This window comes from Cavia porcellus, unplaced genomic scaffold (assembly GCF_034190915.1).
Source record: "Cavia porcellus strain 051 isolate PalLab524CR breed Dunkin Hartley unplaced genomic scaffold, mCavPor4.1 scaffold_1, whole genome shotgun sequence".
In the NCBI taxonomy this organism is placed as follows: Eukaryota; Metazoa; Chordata; class Mammalia; order Rodentia; family Caviidae; genus Cavia; species Cavia porcellus.
The window spans coordinates 208930492-208943134 of NW_026947484.1; the positions used below are offsets into that span (position 1 = coordinate 208930492).

The 12643-nt window shown below is 40.8% G+C and overlaps 1 protein-coding gene across 25 annotated transcripts in view; it reads left to right on the top strand.

Moving 5' to 3' along the window:
- Nrxn1 (neurexin 1) overlaps nucleotides 1–12643 on the top strand; it is a 1032692-nt gene that overhangs the window by 496796 nt on the left and 523253 nt on the right. For all 25 annotated transcript variants that reach the window (XM_063228713.1, XM_063228704.1, XM_063228733.1 and 22 more), the window contains 2 exons: nucleotides 475–856; nucleotides 3695–3885. In XM_063228713.1, the coding sequence (XP_063084783.1) occupies nucleotides 475–856; nucleotides 3695–3885 (573 nt within the window). The remainder of the gene's footprint in view (nucleotides 1–474; nucleotides 857–3694; nucleotides 3886–12643) is intronic.

Sequence of the window (12643 nt, forward strand, 5' to 3'; positions counted from 1 at the left end):
TGCATCGGTATCTAATGCAGTGATACACGACCATCACCGCCCTTACCTCTTCCTCTCTCCTTTTCTCTTGCTTCCTTCCTCTCTTTGCTTTCTTCCTCCCTCCCTTCTCTGTTTCACTGCTTCTTTGTTTTATGCATCTTGTAACTTTTATTCACAATGAGTATTTTTGTTAAGACTAATACTTGGATAAGGATTAATACTGTGCTGAGAAAATATTGCTGAGTAAATCAGGCTTAAACTTCAATATCTCTAAGAAATTTTTCACTGTGCACAACTGACTATCAAGGAGGCATTTGTTTTTTTGTGTTTTAAAATTGATTTTCCAGCCAGGGATTTAGCTCTGTAGCATAAGTACCTGGCAAGCATGAGTTCGATCCCCGATACAAAAAAAAAAATGGTTTTCCATAGAAGTCTAAAGCTGAAATTGTCTTTCAGGCACCAGAATTTATAATATATACTTCTTTTTTCTCTTAGGTCAAATGGCAGGTGACCATACAAGGCTGGAGTTCCATAACATAGAGACTGGTATCATCACAGAACGTCGATATCTGTCCTCAGTGCCCTCCAACTTCATTGGACACCTACAGAGCCTGACATTTAATGGAATGGCGTACATTGACTTGTGTAAAAATGGTGACATAGATTACTGTGAGCTCAATGCCAGATTTGGCTTTAGGAACATCATAGCAGACCCTGTCACCTTCAAGACCAAATCGAGCTATGTTGCCTTAGCTACATTGCAAGCCTATACTTCTATGCATCTTTTTTTCCAGTTCAAGACAACATCTTTAGATGGACTAATTCTCTATAATAGTGGGGATGGAAATGACTTTATTGTAGTTGAATTAGTTAAAGGGTAAGTATATGTTACTTCAGTTACAGATAAGACTTTGGATAAATAGTCTTCAATTTTCAAAAATACACATTAAACAGAATGTGTTAGTATATAAGGTGGCAGTGATATAGGAGAACGAAGTTCTCAGCCTACTAGATATCCAGTATGAGTTCATGTTCTCTAGAATTGAAAAATGAATTTAGGAACAACAGAGATTCAAAGTTAACTATATTTATTGAGAAAAAGTAAGTTTGTGTCTGAGAGACAGAAGGTATCTTAAGCGAGTTATCTTTAGAAACAGCTCATTCTGGTTTCACCCAGAAAGTGGTTCTTTCCACTGTGTCACAGGTTTAGTTGCCCCAGGGAGATGTGCCCAGAAACACTAAGCTGGGACATGACTTTAGTGCATGTTCTCCTGGATGGGCAAAATTCTGATGTCTCATCTGACCCAGAGTTGAGCTATGTGTCCCTCATCTAAGATGACGTCCGTCTTTGGTACTGGCAAATGCTCATTTTCTGTGGACTTAATAGGGAGAAAAAGGTTGGAACAGTCTACAGTTCTTTCTGATTTTACATGCCTCAGAAAAGGAAAGTACAAAATGGGAGAAAAGATTACAAGTAAAGCCAAAGAAAGGAAACTGAAGAAGAACAGGCTTGACATTTCCTCTAGAGTGTAGAGGAGGATCAGAGCCAGTCTGTCCCAGTAAAACCTATCCCTCAAGTCTTAAAGCTGGCCACCAGCCTGGTGATGTTTAAACGGTGGAAGGAGTCCCAGGTTTAACAGGCATGTGTATTTTCTAAACCTGAGCTACATTTTATTGCAAGAGTACCAGTAAATTTAGTAACTAGTTTAAATGCAGCATGTGCAAAAATAAAACCTTATAATCTTCTCATGCTTTAATTTAGAAATGTCATCATTTTCACAAAACTATAACAGACAAAACAAAAGCAATTATAAGCAATAGACAAAGACATAACAAATCTATATAAGAGACAAAAATATAAGCAATTATAAGTAATGGACAAATATATAACAAACTTTGAAGGATAAAAATTTGTTACCTAAATGAGTCCCAGTCCAGAGTCTATGAACCAAAAACAAACCCTTAGCTCTGTCCGGTGCTCTTGGTGGAAGCCCTCCAAATGATATAGACATTTGGTAACACTTCAGGTTTTCTAAAACCAAAGAATGAATTTTAGGAACAATGGAGGTTAAGAGCAGAATATATTTATTGAGAGAAAGAAAGCTTTTGTTTGAGAGAGAGATAGAAGGGATCCTAAGTGGTTTGAAAGGACTCTGCTTTTTTGTAGGGATTTATGGAGTGAAACCATAAAATGAGGCAAGTCTATAGTGTGAGGAAAGTGTGGGAACTGGCAAGGTGGCCATGAGGTGGGTCAGAACTATGACCAACCAGTAAGAGTAATTGCTCAGGAAAAAATAATTACATAGAGGACAAACAAATGGGGAAGCCAGTCACTTAGGAAGTGAGCATGTGGCTTTTCCTGTAGGGGGTTGTGATGGTGACTTCCGGATTCCTCAGAGTGATAGAGACCTATTTAGAATATCAACTCCTGGTGTTTATCCTTAGGAAGTATGTGAGTGCATTTGTTTAACCTTTTGTGTTGAAGACTAGCCCACAGTGGAGGTGTCTCTCTCCCCCACAATTGCAAAGTATTTCCTTTTTGCCCTTGCTCCTTCAAGGGCCCAGCCCTTATAGTTGAATTAATTAAAGGGTAAGTATATGTTACTGCCTATAATATTTCCAAACTCAGCTGCCTTTAGAGGTAGGAGCAGGACAATTAGTGAATTCGTTTACATCGTTTATTAGGACTTAATTATACGGGTTCAATCCACTCATTTCTATCTAAATTTTGACGTATGTGGTACAAATCACATCGAATGCTAATTTATGGCTGGCATTCTCGGAATTTCACATTTCAGTGGTATCCTTAACTGCACAATTTAATTCCACAGAAGAATTTCTACATGTTGTAGGCAGATGTGGGCTAAACTAAATAGGTAATCCAAATACTATGAGAGTACTTAAATTTCACCCAATTTTACTTACTTCAGGCTTAATTCGAAGTTAGAATTCCCTGGCTAATTTAGAAAAAAAAACAATTTTTATGAATTTACTTTAAAAGTGGAATGAAAATTTGATTTAGGCTTTTATTCATCCACTCACTCAGTGAATATTCATGCATGTTTATAAGACAGATTATGTACCAGCCTATATAGAGTATTTTTCTTGCCTTTCCTGTGTACATCTCAGACTCCCACCAACCGTGAGACACACACACACACACACACACACACACACACACACACACACACACGCGCACACACACGCATGCACGCACGCACGCACGCACTCTCCAGTGTGCAATCCTAGTGTCTATTGGTGAAACAAAATAGAACAGAAAAACACTATGGGAAGCTTCCTAAAATGACCATGTACAAATATTCAAAAGAATCAGGGAAATTAAGAAGACTTACAGGACAGGGAGGGAGTAGATATCCGAATCTGGTCTTGAAGGATGAGTGCAACTTTTTCATATAGCAACAAGTATTCACAATAGAAAGGAAAGTACATGCTAGAAGCTGAGAATTGCTTTTTCAGTGTCCTTAGACACGAAGAGAGGGAATGGTGGGAATAGGGACAGTATAGTGCACGTTCGCATCTTTTGCTGAAATGGTGATTTCTTAACTTCCCACTAGTCCAGCTCCTGTGTAACTCACACTCAGCAAAGAAAGAGCCGCCCCAGTAGGGGAAAAGCCTCTACTGGTGACCTCTGATTTAATGCCATCACAAATTCAGAAAGCAATGATGCTTCCCTCTCTTTCCTTTTTTTCTCTAGATACTTACATTATGTGTTTGATTTGGGAAATGGTGCTAACCTCATCAAAGGGAGCTCAAACAAACCACTCAACGACAATCAGTGGCACAATGTGATGATATCAAGGGACACCAGCAATCTCCATACTGTAAAAATTGACACAAAAATCACGACGCAAATCACTGCTGGAGCCAGGAACTTAGACCTCAAGAGTAAGTACTTGCTTAGTGGAGTCACCTGCACTACACCACAGTTTCTACTCCTGTGGAAAAAGCTTTGCTTTGGGACAGTGTGGGCTTTCCACAAACACTGACCAGAATCTCATTTCTAGCACATGATTAATAATACAACACAAAAGCCTCAGTTCTTCCTTTAATGTGCAAGAACATATATATTTTTAATAGCAGCTCAGAAAATGCAACACCTTGAAATGTAGGCATGATTAAAATTTGAAGAGTGATAAAAATGCACTCAATTTTGATACAATAAAGAAAAGTAGACATTTGCAAGTGTCATCCATCCCTGCAGGTTTCCATTGATTTGTTGCTAAGGCAACCAGATGCAAAAGGAAATTTTTTTTTTTTTTTTTTTTTACAATTTATTGCTTCTCTTCTTTGGTGACTTTTCTTAACCATTTTTAAAGCCTCTGATCCACAGTAGTCTGAGCCTGCCCCCCACACCAGGAATGCTGCTCTCATCAGCTGTTAAGAAGGTCTTTACAGATGTTTTCTTTCCTTAATGATACTTGATTTCTCAAATTACCAAAACAAAATCTTAGTGGGAATGTTAGAGAGGGGGGAAATAACACAAGTTTCTGTTTGAATGGCTTTTGTGATTCACTAAGGAGAGTATCCTGTGTCCCATCTCATTTAACACAACAAGCACTGGAGGACATTTTATTGTCATGCTATTCTGAATGTAGGAAATGTGAGGTTACAGGGAGAAGCAATCCAGATCCTTCCTGAAGCCTCTTGCAAGGCCTCCCTCCTCTACCCTGAAGCAATGAAAGCCCTGTGCGGATCATTGCAGGGATCATTGCAGGAGTGCTTTGATTGGAACCAGAGGCTTATTGATAGTGACACGATCTCTCCCTTTGATTCAAAAGGTAACTTTGGAGAGTTAGGAAGCTAGCAAGAGAAAATCCAGTAGAAACTTTGCTGACAAAAACACAGTAAGTAAGATGAAAGTGAAAAAAAAAGTATTTCACTTTCTGTAACTGCACAATATATTTACAGTTCTGGAACATCATTCGTCCTACACACAAAACTATGGGAATACCTTTCTTCACCTTTCACAGTGGCCTCTTATTAACTTCAAAGAGCTTGATGTGGCCCCAAATCTAACAGCTGAGTTCAAACAACACAGCATGTAATTCAAAGGCAATTCTTTTTTTTTTTTTTTTTTTTTTTTTTTTTTTTTTTTTTTTTTTTTTGGTACCGGGATAGAACTCTCAACTTCACGCTTGCCAGGCAGGTCTTATGCCACTGAGCTAAATCCCCGGCCCCAAAGGTAATTTTGTGTAGCAAGAAGACCTCATTCTCTTTCTACTCCTTGCTGGGAAAGAACTGAGTGGGTTTCTACCCAAATGGAGGGCTGCATGGTTTGCATGGCCAACTCAGATGATTGTCAAGGGAAAGAGCTAGTTGGTGACACTGATTCTGCTGGCTGAGTGAACCACTACAGTGAAAGCCTTGTTTGTGTGGGAGAGGGCCAGAGAGTGCAACTGAACTTCCCCAAAGACTGGGGCACCTTGTTAGAGGCTAACACCAGGACAAAAGATGTGGTCCACGAAGGGTTGACATATGTGACACACATACCCTTCATGACGAGGGCAAGAGAAATCTCACTAGACAGCAGGTCCCGTCATATCTTTTTGGATATTAACAGAACTGTTTCTGGAGAAGCAAGTATTTGTTTATCATTTGTAAAAACTTGTGAGTGTAATAAGGGTGAAAAGTGTAGGTGCAGGAGTACCTTTGTGAACTTTAAAAGCCTACACAACTTATTTTTCTTAAAACAGACTGTTTAGTCATTCCAAATATAAAGCTTTTCCTATGATTAAAAAATCTAAAATTGTGAATTACATAATATATATGTTAAATGATAAATTCTGAAACCTTTACTTTTCTAAAAAGCACAATTAAATTTAGTGTGGTGAAAGCATATGTTTTCAACAGCAGCTCAAAATGCAACCTTAGAGTGCATACGTGTTTATTTTATTAATTAATTAATTAATTTATTTATTTATTTATTTTTGTACCGGAGATCGAACTCACAACCTTGCACTTGCCAGGCAGGCACTTATGTTGCTGACCTAAATCCCCAGCCCTAAAGTTTTAAAGATGAAAAAAATATGTACCTTTACTCTTGAGGTGATAGAATTCCTCAACTGAATAATTGTATTTACTTTCTTTACTAATGTTTATCACTTTACACTTTGTGAAATTCCCAGATCTTTTCAGACTTCAAACCAAATACAAATATGAGAACAAGTTCCTAAAATTACACCAAACTTTTGGCTTGTGTCTTATTTGCTTTTTACTCGTTGCTGAGACAAAATACCTGAAGCCCAAGTTGGGAAAGAAAAGGTTTATTTCTTACAGTTTTTGGAAGTTTCAGTCCACACTCAGTTGGTACAAGGCAGGCAAGCATGGCTGGACCGCAGTTGATGGTGGCTGCAAACAGCAAGCAGGAACTGCCAAAAGAGCAAGACACACCTTCTTCCTGCCATTACATTACATCCTGGATTCTCCCCTAGCCAGTGTAGCACTCACACCCCCAATCCAAGCACTAGACAGTGAACAAGCACAAATGCACAATGCAAATGCATGAGGCCTGGGGGCCATCAACATACACCGTGACAGCTTGTAACTTGGGTATGTGACCCAAGGCCAATAAAAACGCCCAAAGCCCTCTTGACATGTGTGCCTCAAGGTGTGATGGAATGTGATCTGTATCATCCATCATCGGAACACCCCTTAGTGCAGGCAGCAACCAAATGGTATTTACTGAGCCCTGAACCTGCGTTAAGAGTGGAGAGCAGAGCTGGAGGAGGGTGACAATGCCACAATGAAAAGCTCATGTCTCAAGGAGCAGACTGGGGCTGAGACGTGACATGCAGGACAGAGAAGGATAGAATGCTTTGGAGTGGTGTTGGGCGTTGAAACTAAACTGCAAACACCAGGATGATTTTTGAAGCAGTGATGTTTGCAGGGTGTCTGAAGGATCAGGAATTGCTGTGTGCTTTTCCCTCTCTGCCTCCGCCTGGCTCCCACAGTGAGGCAGGATTAAGTGAACCACTCTAGACTCAGGGTGAATGAAAAAGCTCTTGTTTGACTTAATGGTTTTATTCTCTGTATAGTTTTCTTATGATCGGTACCTTAAAGAATTTACTATAATTAATCATATTGATTCTGCAGTCAGATTGATGCCATTGCATCATCTGTCATCTTTGGTTCGTCTCAAGGTGAGGCCAGTGGACTGCACTACAGCAGACCTGTAGGATTGTGTTCATGAAGTGCACATTTCTGGGTGCCACCACGAGTCAGCTGAGCAGTTCCCATTTGAGAGGGATGTTCAAGGGATGAGTATTTTCAGACAGTACTCTGCTACAGAGTCCTGAAATAGTGCAAGGTCTGTGTTGGGCCAAATTTAACTCATTTTAAAACTTTCTGTGTAAATCTTGTATTTTGTTTTCATTTTGTAACTTGTTTTGTTATATCCATTCTTCACTGAAGTCACATTGGTTGACCGATTCAGTTTATGGCTTTTCCCCTTGCAGTACTATACCTCAAAGAGACGCTAGAGGGCACCATGAGGCCACAGACCAAGCTGTGTGGTGGCAGTGGGTGGGGATGACCTCAGCCTGCTCGGTTTGTTCTAGGAAGCAGAATTTCTTTGTTTTCAGACATCTGAATTTCCACATTTAGCCTTTATAATAATGCGTGCTTTTGTCTGTGGCTCTGTTTCATTTTATACACAGATTTTTAGTGCTCAAATCTGAAAGATGAGGCCAGGTATTCTGTTCCCCATCTTAACCCCCGTAGAGACGGTCATAAATGGGCAGGAGACTGATGTTCTTTCGCCAAGAGGAATTGTATGCAGGTGACCTTGTTCAAATTATCTTTTATGACACTGCCGGGTTCTCAGAGGGTTGCATGTCTCTCCCTGCTGGCACCGTTTTGCTTTCATCTTTATTTCCCAGCTGTTTGTGCTCTATTCCCTCTGGCTATTATCTGCAAGATTCAACACACACAGAGCGAAACAGCATAGCTTGCTCTCTGGAGTCATTTCCTAGAACGTATCTCTGCATGCTGGAACTTCTCAATCCTAACCTCCTTGGGGAGATAAGGCTGTGATTCCGCCTTATGTCCCTTCTCATGTTCCTGTGTTTGGCAAATTTATAAGTTTGTGTGTATCCATATATGTGGGAAAGAGGTAACATTTATTGAGTCTCTAGGAAACACTAATAGATTTTAAGTTAGGTTATTGTATGTAATATCTGCAGTTACCTAGGAATTTGGATGGGGCCAGTTTTGCTTGTTCATTAAGATACAAAATGAGAGTCATTTAGGGTCTCCACCTTCCATGGGTACAACTCATAAATTTATCCTTTGTAAATAGAGCATTGTTTACTTGTTGGGGATGAAATTAAAGATTTCTAGGTGTGTAGGGTACAGTGCCCTCTAGTGGCCACACAGTAAAACCACCTAAAGAAGCCTTAGGGGCCTCATCTAGGTCACCCCTATTACTTTGTCCTTCTTCCTTTACTCTCTGTCTCATATCTCTAGGGCCTTGAGCTCTTGTGCAATTTTATGATCCTGTCTTGTCGCTTGTCACCATCTATCTCTTCCTTAACCATCCTATCATCCTAAATTTCACCCTGAAGGGAATTACCTCTAATTGTATGTCCAGCTACCAAGCCACTAAACGGCCCCCTAATCAGAAACAAACAACTGAGGCCTTTGATTCAAACACACTCTATCTCTAAGCAAAGGCCTGGAGACTATCTCCTCATCCTTTGCTTTTGATGCCAGACAAGTCTGTTACCCAGCTATCTGCCTTCTCCAGCCCTATGAAGGAGGCATATTCTCCTATTTTCTACCCTTGCATATTGCTACATGAAAAATGTTTGATGAAATATTTCACCAAACCAGATTCTATCCAAGAGCGCTGTTGTGTTTAGACTTGCCCCAAGTTTATATTGTTAGCCCTGATGGCAGCTGTTGGCCCATTTGCCTTTCGTAGACAATTTACTTCAACAGGAAATGCACAGAAAAGGGTTTGACCTTGAGTTTAGCCCCAAAGCGGATTACAGTGTTAAAAATGAAAGGCAGGACCTGTTCTGTTGGGTAAGATCTCTGTCAGAGTTTGTGTTTGTAACAGAAAGAGATTCACTAACCCTAATTCAATTTGTAGGAGATTATTTTAAGGATCCATTAGGAAGTTAGAGATGCAGCCTACAAACATATGAGGCCCGGGCCAAAGGTGAGAACTTTGATTTAATTGTTTTAGAGAGATGTGACAGGGGGTCCCTCTTAGTTGTCCCCAGGCATCTGCACACCCTGGCGCCCTGGTCCTTTCCCACTGTCACCACAGTCTGGAGACCTTGTCCCTATTTTGCCATTACCACTAAAGGGAACTTTCTGGGCCTTTGTCTTCTTCTGACTTGTGACTTGTACCTATTGCTTTTGTCCCTGCATGTGTTTTCACCTCTGTCTAATTTACCCTTCATCTCCCTTGCTAATTCCTCAAAGACCAGTGTTTAATACGGGGAGCGCTCCTGTCCCTATCTGTTCAAGAACACAGCTTCACGGGTTTTACCCACTGTTGGTAGCTTAACTCGTTCCACACCGAGTAGCTGAATTTTCACAGCATAAAGTGAGCATAGTTTGCTCATTCAGAAGGGCCCCAAGTGTCATGCCAGAGAGTGGGGAGGTGGAGATGAAAAGGTTTGAAGCAGGGCAGTAATATCTGCCATGTACTTTGGAACTATTCTTTGGCTTCCATGGAGAAAATGTGCTGAGACTCAGGGAAAAGGACCATTTTGGAACAATCACCATAGCAGGGAACAAAGACAGTTAGGCTCAGAGTTTGTCAAAGACTTGACATTTTTGTTACTCCTTTTCCTATACAAGAATCATAGAGCAGTTACTTAAAAGACAATTAGAGACATGAAGCCATTGTTTCTCTTGTGATATCTGCATTGAATTCCCAGGCTTTGCAGAAATCAGTCTCGGTCTGTTCTCTGTACTATAAAGCCTTGTCAGTTTGTTTTAATCCCACTTTCACCTGCTTCACCCCCAGTAAGATATCATTCTTTGCACAGCTCTCTGAGAGTTGCTGTCTGACATTTGACTTGGGTGTTCTTCCCTCTGCTTCCCATGGCCCTTTGGGCCTGCATACACTATTATAGTAAATTTTAAGTTCTTTATTCCCTAGTAATAATTCTTTTAAAAAAAGTTCTTTACCCATTTAGTTTGTTTGGAATGTTTTCCCACATTGGGTGTAATTTTTCTACTGTGTAGTTTTTTATTTTGTTTTTACATCCAATTCTCTCTAACTCTATGTGAGATATCTCATCTCACCATGGGAATTACAGAAACCTGGGACAAGAAAAGGTCTTGGAGAATGTCCGGTCTGACCAACACTTTTGCATATAAGAGAAATGTGCTCGAGGCACTTGACCTCCAAATCCATGCATCCAGTGTTTTCTATCCCGTCTTCCATTTCCCAGCTTAATATTTATACACAAGCCCAGGAGAAACAAGTTTTATTGTTTATGTCAACCTCAACTGCCTGCTTGTGACAGCTTCTAGAAATACACTCAAAGAAATCCGATCATATGTGAGCTCACTGGGTAAGAGTGTGGTATGGTGGGTGCAGGTATAATACGGAGATGTAAGCATGGGCACATGTATCAGTCCTTTGCTTCTGCTCTACCTTCAAGGCCTCAGCTTTTCCCATTTGCAGAAGCTCAGTACCCTGGTGGTGGTTCAGAACCCCGAGTCTTCACTTACAGGCTTAGAACAGCTGCAAAGAGATATAGCACTGTTCAGGTCTTCCTATAGGAAAGTTCCTCCTGAAAAACTGAAACCAGCATCCAAATGCCTTTCAGGGCAGAGAGTCAGTTTATCACCTCCCAGAGGGGTGGTGATTACAGGGCCTGAACTCTTTAGAGTGGATGAATTTGCATGATGGATAAACAAGTCCCTGCAGGTGATCAGAGCAGAGATGTAACTTGGTGAGTACTCACAGTCCTCATGGTCATCTGGAGATGGGACTTTGCAACTGGTTGCTATTCAGGAGTTACCTTCTTAGGGCTTGGGCTTCCTGGTCAGGGACTGCTGTGTCACCTGGGAACATAAGTAAGGCACTATCTCACTGAAAAGTTTGTATCCTCCATTTTCACTGAAGAGGTTTATACTTTCCATTTTCATGGCTCTCAGACTTCCCTTTTTTAATTGAGGGGAAACTAGACAAAGCTTGTTGAGATACAAGAAGCATAAACCTAGTTAGACTGATTCAGGTTGAAAGGGGAAGGAGGAAAGGAGCGGCAGATTGCTTTCCAGTGAACCTGAAGGCGGGAAAAACATAGCCACAGTCAAGCAAGCTGTGGGCAGGAAGCCAGGATTTCTGCCTTAACACAGACCGTAAGGATGAAGTCTAACGTCATCCAAATGGTGAAACACTGCATAGTGTGTGACACTAAAATATTTGCATGACAAAACTGACAAACAGTTGAGCAAGCAAAATCTCTTGTTGCAGAGAACGGAGATGGTATTGTGGGGGTCAAACAGAGATGGTACCTGGAATACAAAAGCTAGAGGCCCCAGTCAAAGGCTCCCAGAATCCGTAAGAAACACAGGGGAAAGAAAGACACTATCCTGCTGGCCTCTGCAGTGTTATGCGGAGTCCTCCTAGGCCCCTGTAGATCTATCAAAGACAGAAAGGCCCCACTAATGTCTGGGTAATGTTTCAGTGTTCATTATGGGTCCCTAAAAGGCATGGCACTGTTGTTTTCAGGTGATTCTTATATTTAGTTAGAGTTCAAGAATGAAAAAATTCTGTCTCTGTCTGTCGTCTGTCTGTCCCTCCCTGCCTCCTCTGCCCCCTTAGAATGATCCAAAGGAATTCTGATGTCTAATTGCACTAAAAGACTCCTTTCTGAACCATGGACGAGAAGTGTAATAGACTAGAAAGTCAGTTGGCTTTACTACAGTTCCTCTGCAGTATCCTCCAGAACCAATTCCTCCATTCCTCCTAGGAAAGCACACTCATGATGACACAGTGCCGCTATTAGCCCATTATTGGCACACATTGAACACTGCTTCTGGGGTCCTGTAAGAGTCACACTGGGTTATGGAGAGTCAATAGGTCACTCAGGCTTTCCTTTTCCACAACACATTAACGTGATTTTTGTGTGTGTGTTTACAAGTCTGCTCTTAGCTGCTTGTGCAGTTAATTACTGTGGTCCTTATTAAACATGAGAAGCAATATAGCATTGTAATTCAGGACAAATTTGAGGTCAGACAGACATAGAGGAATAGTAGATTTACCCTTGCTTGCATCTATGCCCTTAAGCAGGACATACCACTATTTCCCTTACTGTCATCTACCCTTTACTGAGCATTAAGTAAGAGATTTACATGTGTTTTCCCTTCAATTCTCAAGTTAGTTTGCAGGTTCTTGTGTTAAAGGTGATTAAGTTAAAGCAAGGTGTAGGGAGGTGAAACATCGTACTATACAATAATAACATATCAAACAGTAAAAATTGTCATTTTAATCATTTCTGAGGTATTGTCATAGCCCCGGCTTGCCACAAATATTTATTTGTGAGATTTATTTCTTCCCCAATATGCAGTTACCTGTGTGCTCTTTGATGCCCAAGGGCTTGTAAGAAGCTGGGGGAATCTCAGGGCTCCCCAGGATATGTCAAGTGTTGGAGGTATGTAGGGCAGCTACCCTGCG